General features: G+C 43.2%; 1 protein-coding gene across 1 annotated transcript in view; it reads right to left on the reverse strand.

Moving 5' to 3' along the window:
* The window catches only part of dock4b (dedicator of cytokinesis 4b), a 127976-nt gene that overhangs the window by 82566 nt on the left and 18517 nt on the right, over nt 1-26893 (reverse strand). The window contains exons 2-7 of the mRNA XM_073481179.1: nt 11237-11320; nt 8076-8116; nt 6254-6309; nt 6081-6177; nt 5403-5551; nt 2699-2783 (exon numbers count right to left, since the gene is read on the reverse strand). Of these exons, the coding sequence (XP_073337280.1) occupies nt 2699-2783; nt 5403-5551; nt 6081-6177; nt 6254-6309; nt 8076-8116; nt 11237-11320 (512 nt within the window). The remainder of the gene's footprint in view (nt 1-2698; nt 2784-5402; nt 5552-6080; nt 6178-6253; nt 6310-8075; nt 8117-11236; nt 11321-26893) is intronic.

Consider the following 26893-nt stretch of genomic DNA (forward strand, 5'->3'; position numbering starts at 1 on the left):
GGTAGCCTTGTTGTAGTGGAAATGCAAATCTCTGCCGCGGTGGGGTGTTGTGCCAATTGACTCAACCTGAGCCCACACATGTGGATGGAAAAGCCCCACTGGTCGCTTACTTTGTCTGTCATTGGGCGGCAGTAAAGTTGCGGGAAGTAAAACCAAAACAATGAGCTAAGAGAGGCTAAAATGCTTTGTTGAACTGAGGGGAACAGCTGACTGGATGAAGATTCACTGTGGGTTTGTCACTACTAGTCAACCCTTTCACAATGCACAAATCAATCTGATCCATTGTTAATATAAAAATATTTATTATTATAGCTTTAAATATGTCCACAATTTATTGTACAACCATTTTAAAATGGCCACAGATTCTGTCAGGGCTTTTTTTGGGAATGTCTCGAGACAAATTTGCATTCATTCACTTTTTTTTTCATCAAATCGTATGTATTTTATTTTGAAATCAAAATCAAAACATGTAGTCTGTGACGTGCCTGCATCGTATTCACTGCACTGATTGTCTCTCCTTTGTCCTTCTCAGTGTCCTCTCCATTTCTCACTGGGCAGATATCACATAATTCCTAGACACAATGTAGCAGTCAGGCTACATTTTCCCACAGAAACACCCCCCTGCCATCAACACACACACACACACACACACACACACACACACACACACACACACACACACACACACACACACACACACACACACACACACACACACACACACACACACACACACACAGGTAATCCCCATCTCAATTTAATTAAGCCACACTGCAGCGGCTCAGCACAAGACAGAAACAAAGAAGCTGTTCTCACACACAAAGATCTCACTGACAAATATTGATGTAATTTGGGCTCGGTGTGACGGTGCGCTGTGTGTTTACGTCTGCGAATGCCAGTCCCTTCATCGTGTCTCAGTATAGGGAGAAATTGCTCGTTTTGAGCGCCATTTAATAGAAGGTGTATTAAGCTTTCATCCCGCTATGGCTGCTTTTGTTTTGACGCAACAAAAAGAGAAACAGATGGATTAAGAGCTTCAATTACCCCTGCGAAAGGGAAAGCCGTCACAGTGTGCGTGTTTGTGCGTGCGTGTGTGTGTGTGATACAATTCTCCCTGCGCTGTATCAGGGCAGAGAAGTGGTTGCCACGGTAACAGCGGTTGGGGCTTGGAGGGAAAAATGGGAAGGGGAAGCAGGGAGCAAACAGTCGGGAAAGGAAGGGGAGAATGAGAGAGAGAGGTACGGAGACAGATGGAGGAGGGAGAGATTCAGCTACACTTTGTTTTCCTGTGATGCCCGTATCCCAATGAGTATTTTTTTCTAATCTTTCACTCAAAGTCCTGTGTGATAAGATCGAAAAAAGCTCCAGAATGTCGCTTGTGGCGAGATCGTTTTGCCAACTGCTGTTTTTAAAAGGTCAAATATGAAACTTTCCATCCAAACTTGAACCCTTTTCAAACATTTCCACAGTAAAAGGTGTGTTCACATAGGGAAATCAGCTGGCCACACAAAGTCTGCCAGCTCACACCGCTGCCTCTGCCACTTGCGGGTTCTGAGGAAAAACTCTCAAAGAGTGCTGTCAATGATGGACAGCTCCTAACATCGCCTTAGAGGTTAGCTGGATCAGACAAAGTACAGAATGAACCGACTGGTAAAACATCCTTCAACTGTCTGCTGCGATAAAGTTGAAGAATGTGTTGTTGGAAGCAGTTTGCTTGAAGCGAGCAGCAACTGTAAGTCTGTGACTGACAATTTTATTTTGGTATTACATGTACGATCCATCCATCCGTTATCTTCACCCACTTTTCCTGGTACACCAGGACACATCAGGGGAGCCGAAAACGCCAGTTCTCCCATTCATTTAAATGTGGGTAGTGCATTTAAGCTGCGGCGGCGTAGACCACAAGGGATGCTAAATAATATGCAGCAACAAAAAAGTTCAAACAGAACCAACTTTTGAAGAAAAGCAACCTGACATGATAGCCTACTCTCCTACTTGTGTCCTCACTTGGTTTATTTCTTGTACCCAGCTTTGACGTCTGTGTTTGAATTGTAGTCTATGATTCAAAATAGCTTTTACAAAAGGCTTCTTTTGGGAGGAAAAAAATCTGTATAATCAAAGGATTATTCAGTAAAATCAAGGGGTTAATGGAAACTGTGTTTCCTGTGTGAGAAAAATTATGTTAAATGTGTTTAAAAGGACATATTGTCAATCATATCTTAACAATTATATGTCTCTGTGTGAGAAATTTAGTCTGTGTGATCATCTTGAACATTTTTTCAAAAAACATCCTGTGGAAAGGCCCAGAAACAATAGTGTCAGACATGTCCTGGCTTGCCCAAGCTAGAGAGCCCGTGGTCAGTCTGATGCCTTTGAGAACATAATACTTCGGCACTACACTTTTCCTGACTCTAGTAGACTTGAGTCTAAGTGTTGGAGCCTAGCGCTGCGACTTAGCTCACTACATCCTGAAAGTGGAGGGGATTTTTGTGTGTGTCAGATCAGAACTCATGTGCACGCACGCTTTGACTCTCACAAACACTCAGTTCTCAACATGACCTCCCACAAATGGACCCCATACCGCCACACAACCATGCGGTAATCATCACAAAAGCCTGATTTGGTGTGAATAATTGTCAGGTGTCATTTTGAGAACAAAGTGGTTAAATGCTTCGTGGAGAGCTGTAAGACCACTCACCAGTCTGTAAAGCTCTGTGACGCTGATCTCTTCTGGGTCCACCATGCTGAACTCTCGCCTGGGGACCAGGTCCAAGCCGAGCTGTCTGTAACACAAAGATTTACACGGTCAAATCGATAACATACAGATCAGACGTCTTGTAAACATATTGATAGTTCATATCCTACTCTCTGGTTGGCAAAACACTTAAATGAGCATGAACGCACACCACATAGACCCACAAGTGACACATAAACATGCGAACCAGCGCTGTCAGATCACCCGTGTCAGTCGTCTAAATAAACTTGACAGATCGTCCTCTCGTCTCCCTTTAGCCCCCTGTTATGCCCGCTGTCCTCTTTATCCTTCAAACAGCTCCCCTCCATCTCTTCCTCTCCTCACTGGCTTCCTCAGACAGCTCTACATGTCACCCTGCTTTTCTGTGGGCCAACACGGCACGCTACAGTGTGCCTCCTTGTCAGCAATAAAAAAGAAACAGGCCTGGTCAACCATACAGCAGCCCACAGCGAGCGACTGTCCACCTCCTCACTAAGGACATGTGTGTGTCCGTGTGTGTGTTTGAGGAGAGCCCACAGCGGGGAGAATGAAGGAGAGTGAAGGACTGGTAAGGACTGATATATAAAGAGAAAAGGGTTTTTTTTTATTTCACCCCCATGGCATGGAGAGGAAAGAGAGGAGAGAGAGAGGGGGAAGGATGAAGAGAGGAGAGCGGTGTCTGTGTGAGGAGGGGAAACAGACTTGATTGAGTGAGGAGGAGTTTGCCTGCAGGGATGGTAGGTGACGACAAAAGAGTGAGGAGCAAGGAGAGAAGAAAGAGTCAGAGAGAGAAGGAACGTCAAGTTCGAGAGTTGCAGAAAGCTTTAGGAAGCCAGAAGCCAGAATAACAAGTAACTGTGTCACATATTCGCTATTATTAAAATGTCCTATTTTTTCCTAAAATATGAAATTTCCTTTTTCCAATTAAGTTTTGTTAGCTTCAAGTGCTAGTTAAGTGAAAGACTAATGGTAGTAAAAGCAAGCTGTTATTAGCTTGTTAGGCTGTTCTTGATTAACTACAAATGTATTCTTGATGACCATTTCCCAAACTTTAATTTAGGTTTTTAACTCTCCCTCACAGTGAACGTGAAGCCTGATTTATTTTAGTTGTTATTTTCTGGATCACAAGTACAGGCGTGAATTTGGGATTCAGTCAAAGGTGGTCTGCAATGCATGTGACCACAATGTTAGCAGCAGATGTTTGGGAACACTGTCTGTTTCAACTGATCTAACCACTATACTAACTGCGATATCCCCAGACTCCCTTTAAAAAATTGTGCAATTTTGGCAGTTGTTTAGTGGGGAGAAACTTGCAGGAGAAAGTGCGTCTTATCTGCAAACATTTAGCAGCTGTTTGAACACACTGTTTCAACTAATTTCAACATGTACACTACATTTATGAAAGACTAATAGATTAGTTCTTTGTTGTCAGTCGAGAAAATCCCCAGACTCCCTTCAAAAATCTCTCGATTTTGTGAGTTGTTGAGCTAGGAGAGACTTTCTAAACGTTGAGAAATGCTGCCTCAGACAAATTCATAATTATTTGGGCCTTCTTTTCAATTCGGCAAATGTTACACATTCAGGTTCTTTCTTTCTTTGTGTTAAAAAAAAGCATGACCATGATGCCCGCTTGTCCGAGTGATGTATGTGTTTAATTGCATTTCGAGCAGGGTATTTAGATCGGATCACAGCGAGATGAGAGTTTTTTAAAGCTGGTACGATGGGAAAACTGATATCAGATTGGTTCTCGGTATCTGCAGATACCTTAATCTGGTATCGGGAGAGAAAAGGTACATCAGTCCATCCCTACCAGGAACTAGACCCAGGAACTAGACCCAGGAACTAAATCAGGAACTAAAAGTCCATTTTGCGTATTCTTGTTTGGTTTTGAGACATGCAGAGGTCAACCGGGAGAGTCAAAGAAAATCCAGAGTACCCGTCTTGTGTTTAATGGTTATTCATTTCTGCTTTACTATGAAACTGCAATGAAACAAATGGCACATTGAGTTTTGTTTCTCAACCCTCATCCAAAGGGTAACAAGTTAAATGAAGCTCTAAACAAGTGGAACTCAATACAGCTTTATTTATCCCTGTAAGGGCGATAAGTTGTTATTGATCAGACAGAAGCTTTGCCTTTGTAGTTCCTTGGTCGAAATACAGCACCACCGCCAGAAGGGGACTTTTTTATATCGTACTATGGCATCAAAACAAAAATGCAATATAAATGATTTTGAATTTGGTAGTGCTATAAGAAAGACTGCAGTTCAGCAATCAACTTTTCAAATCCCTGAAGATGTCAACTGAATGCACCAAAGGGCAAAACTTAAAGCGGTTCTGGTTCATAACTGCATTACCATGCAATAAAAACAAAACTTTCAGACCTAAAAAAGCTGACTGAATGTTCCCTGTGATGGATTGCTGCTCTCGAGGCAGCCTCTAGTCACTGCTATTTGATTTTCATACTATACTTCAGAGAGAATGGATTCCAATCGCTGAGCAGAGGGCAGGAAATCAACCTTAAAACTAGTAGCAAAGTTTAACTGATGAATAATAAATGACCTGGAACATAAAAAAAACAAACATAACAACACAGATATGGTCCTTTGAGAAGGAACTGTAAAAAAAAATGCCTGTGTAGCCATTAAAGAGAGGTCCTTCTTCTACTCACTCGTTGCCCCAGTCCAATCTCGCCGTGATGTGCTGCTTGACGTCCCTCATGCGGTCATGGGTGAGGTGGCCCACTAGCACCTGCCTCCTCAGGTCCAGGATTTCATTCATCACGTGCCAAAGTCGGTGGAACAAATCCCCCTCGTTCTTCTGTGGAAGCGGGAAACAGTGGAGGGAAGAGAAAAGAAAAAAACGGAGTTGAGAGAAACACTCAAAGGAGGCGATTGAAAGTGGAAATTGACAGGAAGGAACGACAGAATGAGGATGACGGATAGAGAGGAAGACACAGATAAGAGGATACGGTTGCTTCGGGCCACGTGAAAGTGAAAACGGAGTAAGAGAAAACACATTAGAGAGACCAATCGACATTTAGAAGAGGACAGAGCGACTTAAAATGGATTTGTGCAAATTAGCCTCAGTGTCCTGCTGCTTTTTCGCTGCAAATTTATGCACTCTGATCTGCAAGTATTCATCAGGTCAATTTAATCAGCACCCCAGATAGCTTAATAGGACACAAACACAATCAATCCAACTAATGAATGTATGTGAAAAAAACGCTTGGCGGCTTTTGGGTTACCCGGCGCCAAACAAATTCCCTCCATGAGAAACCTAAAAAAAGGCAGCAGCGATATTTAAATGTGTGTGTCAAGTGTGTGTGTGTGTGTGTGTGGATTCTTACCACATAGAGTTGTTTCCACATGGCACCCCAGTCTCGCAACGTCGACGTCATCTCTGTGATGACGGAGTCCTCCACGGGGATCACCGTCTCAAATTGCCTGCAAACATACGCATGAGAATTAACTTCAAGCATCCACCAAAACCTGCAAAAAATAAATAAAAGGTATTACTTACCCTTTGTTCTTGACGTGGGCATTCTTCAAGTGGATGTAGCTGGATGGGAAGATCCCCTTCAGGGCAGAGGACAAACAGGTTAATGAGCAGCCCTTCACTCACTCCCATTAGCACTCAACTGTTAGCATGCACATAATAAAGACAGCGCTAAGTGTGTTTGTGGGTTGAAAGGAGGGAGAGAGGAGCAGAAGTGGGAGATAAAAGCAAGGAGCAATGGGATTCAAAAAAAAAGATGAAAAGTGTGTGTGTGCGCGTCCTATTTGACGCTAATAAACTGAAAGTTGTTCCCTATTGACTCCAGAGATCAAAGCAGAACTTATGTTGAAGTATCTGAGGGTAAATGCAACACACTCACGCACACAGAGACTCTGAACACACACCTGACACTTTACTCCCAACTGGGTTTATGTTGTCACATGTTTCTCCTGCGCGAGAGCTTTTAAACAGGATGTGGAGCTTCATTAAGAGCAATGATCCTGTTGGTTTAAATAGTCAATATTGAGCTATTCGCCCTCTTTTCCCCCGCTGCATTTCACTTTCCCCACCCAGATTTATCCTGCTTGTCCAGGGTTTGAACCGGCGACCCTCCGGTCAATAGGGGTGTAACGATACATCGATCCGGATCGATATATGGATTCAATGATCAACGATCCAACAGCTTCGATGCAAAGTGAAAACATCGATTCATTTAACCGCCATCATTGAGATACACCCTTTATTTTGAAATTCCCATGGCACGCATGTGTCACCATTTCCATCCATGCTCACCTCCATTCTAAACATTGCTTTCTTATTATTTAAAAGAATAGATTGTTTTGTTTTTATAAGCCCCTGTGCCCGCCTAGGAGGTGCTGGTCATGCCTCTCAACCTTGGATTTTTTTCTGTACTTAAGGTTTTGTGTGTCGTTTTGTGGTTAATTTGGGTTCAGGGTTGTGGTGTTGTTCGCCCCATGTAACAGAGGCTTATTTGTGACTTATTATTTCCTAAAAAACAAACGCTGCAACCTTCAGTTAACTGCCTTGAGACGTTATTGACTACTTGTGTGTTACTAATATCACTAACAAGGGTCCCAGTGAGCCGCCATGCACCGTATCAAGACCCTGAAATTGAATCAGACAAATGAAATTCCGCCAAAACTCATTTCATCATTTAGATCTGTGCTTTTTTTTCCTTCTGTGACACGAGGGAAAAAAAACTATTATCAAACATTTCGTGACTCTAGTTTCCACTGAAGGCCCAGCACGCCCACACAGGTGCTTTCACTTATCGTGGCTGGTTTGACTTCTGCTTTAAGTCGAAGGCGAACAGAGCTCCGCAGGAAGTGATATGATGTCATTTAGCCTTGTGTTTTTATGGCTACTCAAAATGTCTGCAGTGGAAAAGGTTAAGTAATAACACTAACGATTGTTCCACTGTCATGCACGGTAGCAGGGTCCTGACGGTGATTATTCCATTTCCTGCTTTGACATGTCGTGATATCTGTCATGCTAAAGTGGTCGCCCTCCAACAGGTGCTGCAAAACTAAAAGGCAAGTGGGAGGACTTGTACACACAGTCCTGAGAAGAGCTCTAACCAGGCAAAATAATGCAAAAGTGTGTGTGGCCTTTATTAAGACTTGACAAAGGGTCGGCGGCTAACCACATGCAGCTCATGTAACAGACATTGTTGAGCACTTCCACCACAAAACAGAAAAAGTGTGTGACATATTTTGGTCCGGTGAAATTGCTAGCTGCGGCTAACAGTGACAAACCCAGGGGAGGCTTTAAAATTTGACATCCCTGCTCTGACAGACAAGTAAAACATGCACACACAGACGCTCACCTTGACATTTGGATTCTTCAGGATGAACCCTCGGTACCAGCCTGCAGAGACAAAGCACCACTTTCAAATTCAAGCGTGTCATTTTTAAACATTTCACTTAATATCTGGCTCAGACTGCCGTGCACATAAGGGGAGGAGGTGGAGAACATTTAATGACAGAAGGATACAGAAGGAGATGCATGTGTGCGTGTGATTTAATGAAATGATGCGATCCCTCTGACAGTTGAATGTCATGGTAAGCCCACCAGACGTCTATTTTTATTCCAATTCAGTGCCATGTGAAAAGGGGACTGAGACATCACCGGATCGCTGGCACTCTCACTGCCAATTGAATAACTTTCCACTGCCAATACAAAGTTTTGAAACCACTTTAGATTTTCTTATACGTAACAGCAGCACTCAGGAGCAATGCGGTACACAGCAACTGTTCTATAACGACCTGTTTTTGGCAGTGACCGCCGGCTAATGCACAGCAGAGTGAAACCTGTGACACATGAAGCCACTGAAAACCCTGTAAACCTCACTGTGTAAACTGCCCAGGCAAGAGACAGAGAGAAAAAAGGTGACAAAGCTGCAGCTTGCATACGCTCACGCTCTTCTCACACCATTACACACTCCAATCTGAGCTCATGCCAAATTAGTACGCGCTTGATACCTTTTGCACATCCCAGCACTGATAGAAACAATCTAGAAATTCACATCGGAGGCTTTGAGCTGATGCTCTTTTCCGAACTGACGATTTAAGCTCATTCCACTGTCGGAGTCATTGTAAGTCCCTCCAGATAAGAGCATTAACTAAATAGCTCAAATGTAAATGCATTAGATTATTCTAATCACTGTTGGGTTTCGCCAGAGCATCCGCGACTTCGGCGGTATTTTCTCCCTGATTTGTTTCAGGCATGCACGGGAATCAGAAGAGGATTGAGTAATTTGTCTCAGTCTGAAAATTGAAACACATGCTCAGTATTTCCTACATGAGTCATTTCTCCAGTAGCAGAGGTCGAGTACTGTGACGTCTTTCTGCAAAGTTATATGTCAGTGAAGATTAGCAACACATCTGTAAGAGATCGGTAGGATGGGGTACTTGGAATATAGCATATGTATTTGCCAGGGTGAATGTATTCAAGTAGCGCAGCTGATTTTTAAATATATCCATATATTTGTGTTAAAGAGAAAAAACACAGTTACTGTTACAATTACATGGTTAGGCTAGGCTGACTGCGCAGGAGGCCACAAATCCCCCGACAACCTTATCCAGTTTTAATGATTTAACACCTCATGTTATGATTTAGACTGTGCAAAACCTAGTTAGTTAATGGGCGAGCAAAGAAGATTAAATAGTTAGCTCAAACTAAACTAATGGATACATTTTTGAAATGGGTCATTAATTTATAACTAAGTGAAATAGTTTTGTAATAGTAGGCTAATTTAGAAACAGTTGAAATGGCTAAAAGTAATGGATAGACATTTAAATAAGTTAGCTAAAGTATTGGATTTAAGCTAAATATACTTAGCTTAGGATAATGAATAAATTGTTGAAACAGCGAGTTAAGAGTAATGGATAACAGGTTGCTAAAAAGTTATGCATAAACATTTGAACTAGGTAGCTAAAAGTATGCTAATGGGTGAAGAGTTGAAATTGTTAGCTAAAAGACATGGATTAAAGCTTAAAAATAGTTAGCTTAGAGTAATGAATAAACAGTTGCAACAGAGAGGTCAAAGTAATGCATTTTGGGTTGGCGTACTGAGCTAAAGTAATGGACAGGCCTAACAACTGTTAGCTAAAAGTGGCCTAATGGATAAACAGTTGAAATTGCGAAGCGTTTAGGATAAAAAAATTAAGACGGTTGGCAAAAAATATTGAACAATCATGTGAAATAGTGAAAAATAATGGATAAACACGTTTAGCTAAAACTAATGGATGAACAGTTGAATATCAAGCTCCTAGCACGTTTGTAGAAGCATAAATGCTAACGTGACCAAACCGACCTAAACTCTGACAATTCGTTTGTGTGAAAAGAAAAAATATTGTAACAATATACAGTTTTTGCGACCAACTTACATCCACTTTAAAACAATTTGACATGACCACATTTGGAACATGGAGCTCTTGAGCTGATCTGATAGGGGCCAGGCTACATTAGATAAAAAAAGGGTTGGGGGCCACTGTTTTACATCACAATATACTGTCCACTCAGTCTAATGTATTACTGATGCGGTGCCTCACAAGTCAGTAAAGAAACTTTCACAGGGTATGCTCCTGTGTTTTGAAGTGTCAACAGTATCAACATGAGGCAGACCCATTAGTCTGCCTCCTCTGCTGTCAGCAGCCCGTCTCTCAGCCTCCTCTCTGCTGGCAGGATTTTGATTTCGTTCCTCCCTTCTGAACCAAGCATTCCGCTGGCTGTGCTATTGTCTACTTCCTCTGGGCCTTTTACTGCAATATCACATCCCCCCTCTGGCTGGCTGACTGGCTGGCAGCACGACCGGCTGCTCGACCGGCTGATTCCCTCTGGTGCGAGTGTGCGCTTCTGTCTCCCAACAGGAAGTGAGACGGCGTGTGTCGAGCGCTTCCGGAAGTGGGAGGTGTGCAATAGCGTTTGTGCACGGCTGCTTATTTGTGACAAGGTGTGCGTGAGAGCGTGGCTCTGCTGTGCTTAAATGATTTCAAATGGTTCCGGAGATGAAAAGGAGGACAGAGAAAGCAGTGAGAGGATGCAGGGGACAAAAAAAACCCAACACATTAACATAGATATGGAGAAACAGAGTGAAAGAGAGAGCAAGCAGAGGAGAAAAACAGACTCAGCGTGGGCAGGAAGGCGGGAAAAGCAGCCAGTGTGTTGTGCAGGAAACAACAGCAAACATGAATATCCACAGCCATTCATCACACACATGATGCTGCTCATTTCGGGCGCACGCTGCACCGCGGTACCTCTCAAGAAGTCGTATGAGAAGTGCGTTTGTGGGCCTGTTTGTGGTTGAATGTAACCGCTTTCACATAGATTTAGTCGAGCTTTACATTCTACCAAAAGAGGAAGTGCACCTAATACTTTAGAGGTGTCAAAGTGAGCTCACTTCACTGCTCAAGCGAAAGCAATTGCTTTCCTTACATGCACTATTCTGTTTCACGCTGAGTGTGTGTGTGTGTATGCGCACCGTACCTTCACATTTTTCCAGGATCTGCACCGTGTCTCCAATTTCTAGTGGGAGGCCATGCTGGACAGTCCCTCGGAAACTGGCCAGCACTGCAACGAAAAAGAGACAGAAAAACACCCACATGAGTCTTTTTTTTTTTTTTGTATTTTTTCTATGTTCGAGCTTTGTTATGCAGAGTAAGAAAAAGGTCCTAAGACATAACACAAAAACGCTTCGGGAAAAAAGGAGAGGAGGTACAATCGATAACCTGTGTAGGTGAAATAAAATCAAAGCTTATAAAATATGTGTTTCCGCACAAACTGAAAATAGTGATTCACAAAACAAACTTACATAAATACATCCGACGTAATGCGGAATATATGAGGCAGTCTGGATGTATTTGCAGTAATACAACACTACACATCCCCAGCAGACTCCCTCGGAGACACGTATAAGGTGGTAAAAAATGCATCTCTATCATGTTCTGCAGACCTCCAACGTCTTACTGAAACCACAGCTTTGAGAGTGGACATATTGCCCAAACCGAATGAAAACAGACATACAGGGTGGACTTGGGCTTGAAGACTTAACAGAAAGCCTGAAAGGCATCGTGGATCTGATAAAGGGAACTAATAGAGTTGCATTAAGGGAAGTGCATGAATCTTGGTTTTTGAAGCTTGACCCATATTAAAGACGGGAAGGATATCTTTGCCTCTGTAACATCATTATTTTCATAATCTGTCTTCTCTATTACTAAACTCTCTGGGTATCCCTTTAAGGAGAGGTCAGGCTCTGAAGCGAGAGGGAGAGAAATCATTTATATAACAGATGGAGGTGTGCAGCAAGTGGCCAAGTTTGATACGGAGAGAAAGAAATCTTAAGCTTGGATGTCAATTCTTGAGTTTGGATCTTGTTTTTGGGATGATATAAAGAACATATTGAGTTAAAAGGATAAGTTCACCCAAAAAATGAAAATTCACTAATTTTCTACTCATCCCCATTGAGATTGGAAGCTGGCTGAGGTTTTGTAGGCCACGAAACATTTGTGGAGCTTAACAGCAAAACAGTGTTGCAGTATTTTCTGGAACAACTGAAGTAGATGAGGACTCCTCTAAGATTTAAGCCTGTACATGTTTAAAAGAATATAAAAGGTAAGAAGGAAGGGACGGAGAGATGCTGATGGTCCATTAGCAGTAAACGCTACTTTGAGAGTGAGAGTGTGAAAGCCATCTGCGGGGAGTATCAGTTGACAGCTCTTCAACCGGCGCTTTAAAAAGAGAGCCGCGTCCCGCCGAGTCGCTCGCTGCAGCCTGACACACAGATAAATTAACCAACACACTCTCAAACCTGCATGTGCAAACAGATTAGTCAACCCCTGCACACTGGTGTTCCTACAAGCACAGAAACGCTGACAGATCGATCCACACACACACAAGCCGCGGAGATGTCTACACACATACTCACAAAGTCGCACAAGTAGCCTATTCAAACAGCGACGCACGCGAGCACACACAGACATCCATTCATACATGGACACAAACATGCAGAGGGAAAAAAAAATAAGACAGCTTCAGTGGGATTTGGAGTGGAAACGTATAACAAGAGTCCCCGCCGCGCAGAACCGAGCAGGATCCCGCTACAGCTAACGTGTTTAGAGGGAATTTCATTTCTTCCGCCTGCAGGGCTCGTCCAGTGTACCTGAACGCACCATCCCAGCAGCTCTGCGAGATTTTTCCTGCCCACCGGAGAGGGATTATATGTAATACAGCCCAGTTTAAAGACACAGAGAGCTGCACCCAGAGATCCAGAGTACAAACATGGTGGACGCACAGGTGATGATTCATGGACACTGTATTACTGTTCAATAGAGCGGGAAAAGTCATGTATTTGAGTTGGTTTCCTAGTTGACGGAGCTAAATTTTTATCACGTTTTAATCGAGTTTATTAATATCTGCTTTCAAAATAATAAAAAAAATCGGAAATTCTGAAGTGCAATTATTTTGTTCGTTAACCAAAATATGTTCTTCTTAAAGGAGCACTATGTAGTTTTGAAGAAGAAATTCAAACAAGGGGAAATTAAGCTCCCCAGAACACTGTTTGAAGCTAGAAAGATGGCAGGGTCCGCCAAATATAAACAAAGTGAAACAGTGTGAAGTTGTGTTGTTCTTTAAGGTCAGTTTGTTTATTCAGTTTATTCAGTCATGAAAACAAAGAGAGTTTGTTTATTTAGTTTGTTTATGCATCTTTCTCTTCTGATTAAAATTTTGTCCCCAAAACTACATAGTGCACCTTTAATGGGATTTTGGTGCATATTATCACCAGAAAAATTTACATTTTGTTCCCCATTTCTTCTTTACTTTCTATGGCAGAAGCATTTTCTGTATGTTCCCCATTGCACTCTAATGACACTAATTAACTGTGGCGTCATGTTGTAGCAGGAAACACAACAACTTCTTGGTGGATTGGGAATAAATCTTTGGTTGAAATCAGTTTAAACCTTTTTTAAAACCTTTTTTTTTTTGCATTTTTTTAATTAAAACTGTCAAAAACTAAATACTGGACAAAATACTGAACTTTACCTTTATCATCAGACTAAGCTGAGGTGTTTAAGTTTAAATTTCTTCCTGGCAGAGTAGCCCACAACCCAAGAGAGGACTTAGCTGAATTACATCCACCCACTCTCTCATGTTGACATTGATATCAAGTCTGCTGATGAAATCAAACGGCAGCTAGACACTCTGGGCTGTCTGTGACTTTGTGCGTGTGCGTGTGTGTGTGTGTGTGTATGTGTGTAGTCTGTGTCCTTGTGCATTTTACGCTGAAGCCTCGCCAGCTCCTTGTTATCCCTCGAGCTGCAGAAACACTATCTTTACAAGGGATTTGTCACAAGTGCACATCTGACTTTGTAATTCATTCAAAGACCAAACCGCTTGCGCGCACACACACACACACACACACACACAAAGGCTGAGAAACCTGAAACTTGCCTACTTTTTGTAATTCATTCAAAGCCCAATTACTCACACACACGCTCACACACACACAGAGGCAATCACAGCAAACACACTCGCACTCACAAAGTGTGCCCGATGCATGAATTATCCAAGTGACTTTCCCAGCTGCAGTCGGCTAAATTATTCAGTTTCAAGTCGCCGTTTTCTTTTTTTTTTTCTGCAGTGAAATGAAAGCTTCCCGCCCGTCAATCCACAAGCCAGCTGCTGTCTGTCCGTCTGTCTCTAACTGTCTGTCATCCGCCTGCCTCTGACTGTCTGTCTGTCAACTGTCTGGGCTGGCTAAGTGCCAACTGATGCACGGAGGAGACAGGAAAGGTGCTTACACTTGAGGGAATTGATCTGTTGTTGTTTTGTCAAAAGCCCCGGGATTGCATGCTATTATGCCAGACAATTAGGGCCAAAAAAGATGCTTTTCGACCACACAGCTGCCGTACCGACAGACACACACACGTCTGAGTGGATGCCATTGGTGCATGAATATCCTATTGCATAAACTGAACAATAACAGACCTGCAGATGCTCAGATTTGACATGAACACACAAATTGTCCGTCTATTGAACCCGGTTTCCGGATGCCCTGCAATGACCAGCGTTTCAGCCAGCAAAGGGCAAAGTCTGATCCTTTCTGACACACCCAAACACACACAGTCTGATTCTATGTGACACCAGGCCCACTGGGTCACGGCAAGGACGCAGCTATTCTCAACCAAAACCATCATCCCTCCTAAACTAGACATTACACAAAGACGGCAGTGCACATGGATAAACAGACAGAAACAACAACAGGGGAGGGAGAAAAACTCTGTGTATTGTCAGTGTTCTCGGGAGAAAACAAGAGAGGCGAGGGAATCGAGACTGACGAATGCATCAGCAGAGGAACAGAGAGCGAATATAGAAGCTAAAATAGAAAAGTCAAAGGGTCTGTGGTGGAGAGCTGGTGGTTTAACACTGATGGAGTGTGTCAGCGTGTCCTCGCGGGGCTAACGTGGCACCACTCATCTCCATCGCATCACTTGAAAACGTCACGGTGGGATTTTCAGCATATGTGAAGGTCATGAAGGGAGACATACTGAGAGAACGTAAAGAAACTTGGAAACAAGGTGGAAAGGTTGGAGACTGGGAAAATCAAAGACTCACTTGATTTTAAATAAACTTTAGACTTCGATCACAAGTTCCTTTGCGTCTCGGGTTAGTGTGTCAGTGTGTCTGACGCATGCCTGGATCCAAGTGGATTCAATAAAGAGGCGCATGAATTACAATCTGCAGGAAAATGAGCTGTGTTGTTACCCTTTCCACTGCAGCTGCTCATTAACCGGAGGTGCATTATGTTTCTGCCAGCGCTGGTGTTCCGTCCCTAATTGCGTCTGTTCGGCTCGACTGTGTCGTTAAACTGGTCTTATTATGTGTCTGACTATTTTCGGTCGCTTTGGGGTTGGGAGTCTTCACCAGACAGCGACAGTGTCGGCTGGTAATGTTTTCACCTTGAGAGTCTGTCCTGGAAACACCTTTAGTAGAAGGAACACAGAAGCAGTATTGATTATGTGGCGAGGTGTTTATGTGTCTGTCTGTCTCTATGGACAGATCTGTCAGCGCGATAGCAGCCCAGCTTTGCAAGATACAGTCACGAAACTTCACAGGGGTGTAGTATCCATATAGGCATGTAACCATGTAGTAATGACTACTGACTAGTCATGGGTCAGAACACGAACACTGTTCCCTAAACATTGGTTGGTCTATCATGCTGCATGTCGAACAAGATACTGAACCCCAAATTGCCCCAAATTGCTCCTGATGAGCAGCCTCTGCCATTAGTGTATGAATGTGTGTGAATTGGTGAATGTGACAGGTGTTGTAAAGAAATTCAAACTGTGCTTGGAAGGAATTTAAATGTGATTTAAATGTGTCAGACTCCATCAGATTTTCCTTCATCAAATCAAAACTTAAAAATGTCACCTTGGGCTTTTGGTAACTTGAGTTGGACATTCGACATTTCGAGAATTCTATTGACTGAATGATTATTTGCAGATTAATTATTGAAAAAAGATTGATAGCTTCATCAATAATGAAAACGATCATTACCGGCAGCACTACCTCACACGTCTGACCAAACAAAGTTGCACTGAGAGCGAATAATCTCTTCATTAACTGACGGCGACTGTGTCCACAAGGGATCTTGAAGTCAGAGGTTGCATTTCGGATCTCTTTAATGCGCTTTCACCTCGCCTTAATCCATTAGGACTTTATCTGCGTCTGCGAGTGCATTCTGCTGAATAAGTCGAGATCCCCTGGAAAGCCCTACTGGCTCGGATTAGGCTCGCATGTGTTTTAGGCTGCCACTTGGAGTCAAGGCCTGTCAAACCACGTTACATTCGGTTTGCTCGTCACTCTGTCTAAGCCCCTTAAAAGAACAAACACCGCCACGGGCCCTGAGTAAGAGGAGCACCAGCCCTCCTCCTTCAAAAAAACAGCCCGACTGAATGAGGCAGGTAAACCGCCGGTGATCAAAGCTCGATATTATGTTGCCGCTTCACTCAATTTAACACAGATTTCACCATTAAAGTGAATAAAAAACATTAAGGAAGCATGAAGAGCATTTCTGTCTCATATCCCACAGCTTTTACCAGCGTTTTTTGCGCTAAATCACAGGGCAGATTTCACTCAAAAGTGCTCGTTTATGTGCTTTTTAACCTCATTAGCCCGACCCTTTCTTCTCTCCCACTGATCCGACAGTGATTCACGTGCATAATCCACTCCCACATGTTAATTATACAGCATTTATATCATTAATATGCTAATTCGGCAACACAGCAACTGGTGCTCCACAAGCCCCCCGTCTCTGCCAAATGTAAGGATCATGAATATTTAGTGGGGAGTGTGTGGGAATATAAGAGTGAGCATTATGAAGAGCACACATGCGAGCACACATTTGTGAGAATGCATTAAAGGAGCAATATGTAGGAATTTTAGTTTGAGACATTTAAAAAAACTGACATGTTTGAAAGAATGTGAAGAAATAACAGTTTTGATGTTTTTGTCAAAGATGTCTGTTTTGCGTTGCAGAGATATCTATTAAAGTTAGCATGCTAACCAGCTAGCCCCTAGCCAGTTTGCACCTCAATAGAAAATAGTCAGGTAATAAATAACACCAAAAAGTAAATAGCTCCAAGCTCCCGGTCCAGACAGAGTAAGCCAATACGACCGCCAGCTGCAGGGCTAACTGAGCTAACTAGCTAACGCCAGTGACAGTTAGCAGCAGTTACTGTGGTGACAGGTGGCCCAATTTAAAAACAGGTTAATGAGTTCTGAAGAAGGGAAGAGCGATGTCCAAAATGGGGAAGTTGTGTTTGTTTTCATCCTCTTTCTTAAACATTTACAAGGTGGACACTTTAAAAAGCATCCAGCACACAGAACTGAAAACCAACGACGCCAATAAACCTCTTCACTTCCTCACGCTGCCAGTCCCCGTTCTGCTCGTCCGCCGTCCAAGAGCATAACGCTGTCAGAGCTGCGTCCGCCAAACCAAAACTGCCTTTTATTCCAGCAATGTGACTAAAAAATTCCTCCTCAGACCAAAACTAGCCCAGCTATGCTTCATCTGAGCCAACATGCACACTGTGTTCCTAATCAAAAGCTTCAAGCGTTTATCTTTCTATGTGGTGAGGTAAAAAGGGGCTCGAATGCCTCAACTCCATGTCAAAATACTGCACTTGTACCACAGCCTCATGTATTCAAGGCAGCCAGGCTGTGGATGCGGTTAACAACACACAAGACTTGCTCAGGGATCATGTGTAGTAAGAAAATCCAAACCACAAAGACGTGTTTATGCATATATAAAACACACTCGCAGGCACAAATACACACAGACTCACACAAGTGTGACAGAGCAGGAGAGGAATCTGACAGCTTTAGAGGCAGATTAAGTCAGTGTGTGTGCGCGCTCGTGTGCATCTGCAGGAAAGTGATTTCTCTGGTTGAGCTTGGAATGCTGGGAAGTGGCATCATGCATTTTTAAAGCCGGGGGAACCAACAGGGGTCGGCGGCGGGAGAAGGGAGTCAGGCAGACGTCTGAGAAGGCCTTGAACAGGACTCAACCTGGCAGAAGCAGAGAAAAACACACACATGTGCAGACATGGAGGTCTGATAGGAGGCGCAGACAAAAGCCGGGCCGGCGGAATCACCCAGGAGGAACGGCTTTCATTTCGCCTTCCCCATTGACGGACCGCCAGGTTCCTTTTCGCTGCCTTTGTGTGCATGGCGATAGCAACCTCACCGCCATCGCTAGGAACAATAACCCTTCGCTCAAATCACCATGCCGGCGCGGGAGCTTCCCAGGCAGAGATGTGTGAGGAATGCTATTACTTTTTTGTGTGTGATGGCGAAACAGTGAAGCTCAAGGCTCAAAATCAATTCGGAGCTGTCTCAGTGTCACAGACCCGATGTGAAATCTGACAGTATCTGACGCTTGAAAGAACCCAAAAATAAACCGAGCAGGTGACACACACACAGCCAATTAATGAAAAAGGTGTCTATAAACTTCTATGATCTCCTGCTGCTTCTCACTTCACATCTCCGCTGACATGATTAGCACCGAGGAACCTGCTGTCAAACTCATTCGCACAAAGTTAGTCGATTTATACTTTCTAAATAAAGTGCGGAGGGCTTTTTAAAAAGGGGCACCGTGTAGTTTTGGAGGAGAAATTCAAACTCAGAATTTTGATATTTGCAATATTAATGAGGTAATGATACAAACTCAGAAATATTTATTTTTTCCATAACTGAATAAACAAGCTGTTCGCAGAGGAAAATAAAGTCCCCAGAACACTGTTTGAAGCTAGAAAGGTGGCAGGGTCCGCCACATATAAACAAAGTAAATCAGTACGATTTAGTGTCCTTTAAGGTCAGTTTGTGTATTCAGTTTATTTAGTCGTGAAAACAAAAAAAAGCTTGTTTAGGCATAAAAAAATTTTAAAAAATCAGTCATTGAAGATCATCTTGTAGTTTAATCTCTATGAAACTACATAGTGCCCCTTTAACATGGGAAGCACTATTTTGTTTCATTAGCTTTTTAATGAGCATGATTAACCACTGAGGCAACATAAGCTTTTGCCCAGGTCATCAAGATCAGGAACACAGAAAGCAACAAAAGCAGCATTCAGTCTGCCCTACTGGCCCGAGCAGGAGGAGAAATCATAAATGACTCAGATTAAATAGAAATATAGGTCAGTGCGCTAAAACCTCACCTCATTCCCAGGCATTAATCTGACTGTGTGTGTGTCTGAATGTGTGTGTGTGTGTGTGTGTGTGTGTGTGTGTGTGTGTGTGTGTGTGTGTGTGTGTGCATTTTCAAAGCTAGCTAAGTGCATGCTTAGATAGCCCACTGATGCCAAAGTTGAGATGAGATGATTATTATAATCCTCTCGGGAGGTTTTTATCTCACCTGCACAATAAATTTGTAATTTCTCTCACTCTACTGAAGTATTTATCAATGGAGTGTGACATCACAATTCCTTGTTTTTGTCAGGGTGATGTCTACATAATAAGAGTGATTGTTTTGAAGTGTTTTGTACACTTGAACAACAAAAAAAGGCATCTGCCCAATCCTGTCTGATCACTTTTCACTGTCTTATTTCTTTTATGTCTTCGCCTAGCATGTTGCAGCCAACGAGAGGCATGATAACAAAAGGGACATTTCCTGTGACTGGGTTGAATGGCATTCCTGCCAGTAACAAACTAGCCGGCGCTTCATTGGGAAGTGTTCTGACGCCAGCTCTCCCTGGAGGATGAGATAATGCCTGTTGAGCTGCCACCAGAATTCAACTGTGTTGTTTTTATGTCAGTAAACGCTCCAGATTGCATCAAAACAAGTCAAGAATGAAAGAAAATCCATCAACCTCAACAGGTATGTTGCATAATTAAAGCTGCATTCATTGATTTACAGGCCACTCTGGGGAAGCGCGACAAATTGTATGTTATGTAAAAAGTTGACATTGCTAATGTGCTAGCAAAGAGTTGCCTATTTAAACACCCAGCTGATACAGAGAAATATTAACATTCATTTCATTATATGTGGCTCTTTAGCTGCTAAATGCTCCACTTTGTTCACCAGCTAGTTGCTAGCTTGGATTGGTACTAGGCAGACAGCGTACAGCAGGTACGAGTGTTGATGAGAGCAGTGAGAGTGAACACAAATATTAAAAAGGTACAGGCCATAACACCAAAACAATGAGCTGAAAGATGCTAAAATGCTAAGTAGTACTGAGTAGAATGAGGGCTTGAAAATTGTTTCTCTTTTTTCTTTTCTACTTTATCGACAGTGATATGTTGTGGTTTCTTTCTTGTGACAAATGTACTTATTGTAGGTCGCTTTGGACAAAAGCTTCTGCTAAATGCCCTAAATGTAAATGTAAATGTAAATGTAAATGAGGAGAAATGCAGAGTTAAGTGACAATTCTCTTTCGGTTTGTCACTACAAGTGAAACCTTTCACATTACGCACGGTCATTTCATCAATTGTTGATATAAAAATATTGATCAGTGCAGCTTTATAGAATCAAACCTGTTTTTTTCCCACAATTTGTATCAGTTAACAAGTTAACATTATCTAAACCACAATAATTGAATGTACAACAGAAAGCGGCACACCCAAATTATCATTACACAGGAAAACTGTGGGTGAAAACCACTCGGTCATGTACTCTGGGTCAAAGTTGTGACAGGAAGTTGGTCTGCAAACTGTGATGGTTGTTAACAACAAACTTCTTTTGTTTGTAATCTAACAGTTCCAGTAAAGAGAGTAGCCAAAACTTGATAAGCAAAGAAAAATCCTTGAAATCACAACGCACGATCTCAGACAGATGCAAACACCGGGAGCTGCAGCTTTTAGAGAGGGTGCTGATTTTTTAAGCGGCAGCTGAAGTCACATCGACACCGGTGCCTACACATCCTCCCACTCTGCAGAAAGATAGATGGCTAGTGGAGGAAGAAAGGCTAAAATATATAGAGGGAGAGGAGGGAAATGAAGGGTGTGGGTGTGGCTGGTGATAAAGCAGCACAAGAAAAAAAGAGAGACAAAGAGAGATTGTAGAGGATGATGGAGGGAGAAACCGGAGGGACAGAGATAGATAAGTGGAGAGTAGGCTGCATCTCCCACTGACAGATGGAGCAGAAAAAGAAGAAAGATGAACCCAACAAACATCTGCTTCTCTTCCTTCAGGTGCAACGGTTAAAAGTGGGAGTGTCAAGTGAAACCTCCTGCATCAATCTGTTTCTCTCTCGGTCTGAGTCACTGCAACCTCTCTGCTTCCTCCCTGTTTCTATCTCCACCATGCCTCAGCTCGCTATCTTTCAGGGAAGAGGAGGTGCGACTGACCTCTATCTGCACTTCAAGCTCTCTTGAATCAAATTACGACAAATTATGCACTTGTGCCGCAGGAGGACATGCAGATGTAAACACGCTCATATACCCGAAGCTGACAGGAAATCAACAGGAGCGAACACGTGACTGTGTGGCCTGAATACAGCACGTGTATGCTTGTACCTGTAAGTGTGTGACCTTTTGCGAGGGCACAAAATCTGCATTGATTAGCGATGCATTTGGCAGGTTGTGTGTTTAGCTGTCAGCGGCGCTATGAAACAAGTGTGTGACATCATATCGCGCTGACGTGACATCAGAGATAGACCCTCAACCCACGGCTGTAAAAAAAAACACACGCTCGTTCTCGTTGCTCCAGGCTAAAGCAACCCAAACAGCAGTCAGGTCCACACTGAGGATGATGAAACCATGATGAAACTAAATCCACCAAAAAACAGCTTCTGTAGTTTTATCTCGCAGCCAAAAAATCAAACAGCAAAGGTGTGGCCGTTACAAAAAAAGGAAATAAAGAGGAAGTTCTGCCCCGAGGTGAAGTTAAATCAATTGGATTCTGTAAGCAGAGCCGGTAAAACCACTGCAATGGCGTAGTTTCCATTTTTATTTGTGTTGTGTGTCTGTCAAGGGACTTAAAATAGGAGAGACAGTGCAGTGCAGCCGACAGCCACAGCCTCAGGCCTGTAAATGTACAGACACAAGTGGGATTTGTGCTGACTGGGGAGCGAGGGGAAAGGAGTCTGGGTAAAGACAGACAGAACGACAGACAGACAGGGAGAGAGAGAGAGATGGTGATGGACGGATAAAGACAGCAGAGCACGGAGACTGGCAAACAATGCAGTGGAGAGGAAGAGAGAGACAGGATGAGAGGGAGGAAAGAAAGAGTGAATCAAAGAGAGAGGCAGGAGAGATAAGTAGCTGTCAGCTCTTGTGCGTCTCACTTCACTTTGTTTGCCCCTGTACTGTATGTCAGCGCGAGGGGAGGAGAGGTGCTCGCCGTCGGCTACCAAACGCGTACGTGCCGGCGGCGGGGACAAGAGCAGGGAGCCGAACACGAGCACAACAGACCAATGAAACGAGGAGAAGAAGAAGAAGAAGAAGAAGAAGTAGGAAGGGCAGCATGACGAGGAGAAAATGTCTGATAACTGTACATGACGTGATAAAACTTTAGTGGGAGTGGGAAAAAACAAATAGTAAACTGTTGCTACTTCTTTGATTTCAAGTTTTCAGTTTTCTTTCCATTTTCAGTGATAACGGTGGCAGATTTATAATTCAAAATTAGAAATTAGCAAATGTTTTGCTCTTTGTGACCTATAAACATGTGGAAAGTTACTGATTGCACCTTTAAGTGTACAATTCTAATGTGTCTCTGCCTCAACTTGCTTCAGGCTTTGAAGCGATTGTGTACACAATGAAATCTAAATAATGGCCCACATTTACTACCTACTAAAACCAGATGCATCGGCTTCATGGTTCCTTTTTTTAAATTGTGATTACAGCTCCGGGTTCAGAATGTACAAAAATAACCAAGAGAAACTTGTTGCTCGATAAAAGACGCAGACTTCAGTATAGCCCCGGCAGGGAATGACATTAAAGCAGCTGAACAGATCAGAAAATAGCAAAGCTCCCACTTGTTAGATAATAGCAAAAAGTAGTTATGTAGCCCATGAGAGAGAGCGAGAGAGAGAGAGAGAGAGATTGTCAGGGCAACAGCAGGTCTCTCAAAGCCTAGTCTTGTATAATTGCAAAAACATGCGGATGGATGACAAATTGACGGAAAACTTGAATAGACGAATGGAGAAACATAGCAAGTGCAGCTGCTCCATGCAGGCCGCACTGGGTCACTGACTGGTTGATGAGGATGGAAGTGAATAATATCCCATAGCCTTCAACTGAACACTGAAGCAAGCTAGCATAAATTGCACCACTCTCTCTGAAATAGACACACACTCATGGAATAAAACTGCTCTCCATATCCAGTCTAGTGCAGTAGCATTTCTCTTCCATCCCCCGGGAAATATAGACACAATAGCATGACATTTACAAGAAGGATATTATACCTGCTTTCCTCCGGCTCTTCTGTAACTTTTAGCTTTACCTTTTTTCATCTTATGTAAGAAATTTAGTAATGATCAGCAATATGTGAATCAATAGCAGTTTTGACACGATGCCTATGTGTTGTGTTCCAGAGACATCTACTAAAGTTAGCACGCTAACCAGCTAGCCCCATCCCTTCCTGGTCCAAATCTCCTGTACTAGCAGAGTAAACAGGAACACTAACACAGACTTACAACCCTCCCCTGGTCCCTGTGCTCCCAGTTCAGTTAGCTGCATGGCTAACTGAGCTAACTAGCTAAGGGCAGCTACGGTAAGCAGCAATAAGAGGTTACTCTGGTGAGCGTTCAGACAGAGGGTGAATAGAGGTGCTGCAGGCAGTGTGAGAAAAAAAAATAACATGTTTTTTGAACATGAAACCATGGTAACATTTTCTAATCAACACTGATAATAAAAGTATAAGCCTTAAAATGAGCATAACACAGAAGCTTTAAAATCCATTCAAAGCGCAGTGTGTTTTTAAAATCTTTTTTTGTACATTATTGTAATCTTGGTTGGTTTACCAGTGCAGGAGAACTGTAATTTTCATGCTTTCTTGAATGAATCAATTGGACCTTGAACCTTGAAGTGGGTTTTCTAAAGCCTGGGGCCGATCCCTGAGCTGAGCAGCTCTGCGTTTGAAGGATGCCTCTCATTTGTACACTCAGCGTGTGTGTCACTGTGTTAATGTGCCGGTACCATACCATTCGATTCTGTCATATCATACTGGACAGCTGGTGCTTATCACCTCATTAAAAACTATTTCCCCCACCCCACTCTGATGAAAAGCATGTTGTTCTGCACACATGCAGCATCCCAGCATGCACACATGCATGAGATTGACACACACACAAGCACGCCCACATTCGTGTTGTTAGCATGGTGAGCGGGGTTAGCCCGGCATCTCTGAATCTCCGCTGAGCCATGAACGACCATATGGAGGGTTTCTTCTTAGTTAAACCCGCTGGATTGTTGCACGACAGTAGCCTGGGAACGAGTTACGCATTTTATTACACGCAGATGGAGGCTGTTTTGAACACTGATTTGTTGTTAAGGCAACATGCCGCCGCAACATCACCGCCGCACGCTCAATTGTAGGGTGACACAAAAGCCCACAGACGACGAATGAACTTCCAGCAACTCCTCCGAGCTAAAATTAAAACTATTGTTCAGCATTCCTCACTGCAGAATGAGATCCATCCGTGTTTCCTGGCTCTAAACGGGAGCAGACAAACACAAAGATGTGCTTAAAGGGTAATTCTATCATGCATGCACTGTAATAAAAAGGGCAGTAATGCTCTCGAGCTCTCTGGGGTATAGTGCTATGGTGCTGGGGGCACTGAGGAAATGAAGCAAGATTTCACAGCTTCATTTCTGTGAAAAACCACAGCCTGGCCTTTTGTCATCGGCACACACACCTTGGTATGTAAGTGGCATTTGAATGCGCCTTCAAGATGTATTTGTGTGTGTGTGTTTGCCGTGTCTAAACGAGTCTAAACAAGTGGCTTCTGCCTCATTTGAACAGCAACTACGACTCCAAGTAACTAATTAGTAGTTATTTTAGTCCTGATTAAAGGGGCAATATGTAGTTTTGGAGAACAAATACAAACTCAGAAATATTTACCTGAATAAACAAGCTGCTCTCAGAGGAACGTAAGGTCCCCAGAACACTGTTGGAAGCTAGAAAGGTGGCAGGGTCCGCCACATATAAACAAAGTAAAACAGTATGAAATTGTGTTGTCCTTTAAGGTCAGCTTGTTTATTCAGTCATGAAAACAGAGTCTGTTTATTTAGTCTGTTAAAAAATATCACTGAAGATCTTTCTCTCCCGATTAAAGTGTCGCCCCCAAAACTACATAGTGCACCTTTAATCTGCAGATTATTTTCATGGTTAATTGATTAATCTTTCAAGCTATCAATCGTCAAAATATCCAAAACGTGACTTCATCAAATTCTTCCTTTCATCCATCCAACAGTCTAAAACCCAAAGCCTCTTCATCCTTATTTTTAAGAAGCAGGTGCAAGGAAGTGTTTACCCTCTGAACCACAAACAAACCCGGAGAGAAGAAAAAACTGAGGAGAAATGTTGGCATGAAACGAATAAAAATGTTGGGACGAGGAAGTGCTAGAAGAGAGACGAGGAGGAAAAAGGGTTGAAATGTAACTTTAGACCGCAAGAAGCGGGTTAATATTGACTTCAACCTTGGCAGCCATTTCCATCTAATCCCCCTGCTGATCATAAGTCTTCCATTAGTGATGAGGCTGACCGTACATGTCCCTTTGAAGCATGGTATGAGCCAGTCATGGACTAATGACCCCATGCTGCTCCTGCTAAATGCTAAGCCTCCCAGAAGACGCAGAAACTAGAGTGCAAAGAAAACGAGAGACAAAGACAAAGAAAGTGGAGAGGAGGGAAAAAATGACGATGTTGATGATAGGGCTGAGGCTAATTTTAGAGCTGAGAACAATTCAAGCAATTAAATTACTTGTTTCCATGTCTACTTAAAGTTGGCAATTCTGCCGCTAACCACCAAGAGTCTCATTTAGCGCAGTTTGTTGCAAACAAGATAAAACACAAAAACAGGAGGGGGGGAACAAAAGATGCATCACAAACAAACGAGAGTGAGAAAATCCCACCGGATGAGTATCCCAGTGATTATTCTATACGTTCACTTCACATCCTGGCCTACTAGCCTTCATTCTGCTCTCCTCCCGAGTAGATAAAACAAAGAGCGCAGTGACAAGTAGAGACAGAGAGACTGTATAAGAGAGGAGAGAGCACTGAAGCATCAGTGAGTGATTGGAGTCACCGGGGAGTGCATGAAAAGCACGAGAGTGAATGAAAAGACCACAGTGTGGGTCGTCCGCGTTGAGCCTGCGGGCCGCCGGGCGCAGATCGGGATGTTAGATGTGCGCTCAGATTCTCGGCGTGGGGTCTAGACGCGGGAAAAGAGGCGCTCACACGAAAGGGACACACGTGAACACGTCGTGCTTGATGAAAAGCACACACACGCACGCACACTGACAGACGGTGGTGGCCACAAAGCGCAGCCAGGCCAACTGAAGACGACTTCACAGGAAGTGGCAGCGTGGAGCAACTCAGACACACACACTGGTACACACTCATGGCTCCACTCAAGGACACACAGATGGCAGGTGCTACACAAATACAAGCCACTGGAGCATATCTTATTATTATCAGCGAAGCCT

Source organism: Pagrus major, chromosome 14 (genome assembly GCF_040436345.1).
Source record: "Pagrus major chromosome 14, Pma_NU_1.0".
Taxonomy (NCBI): domain Eukaryota; kingdom Metazoa; phylum Chordata; class Actinopteri; order Spariformes; family Sparidae; genus Pagrus; species Pagrus major.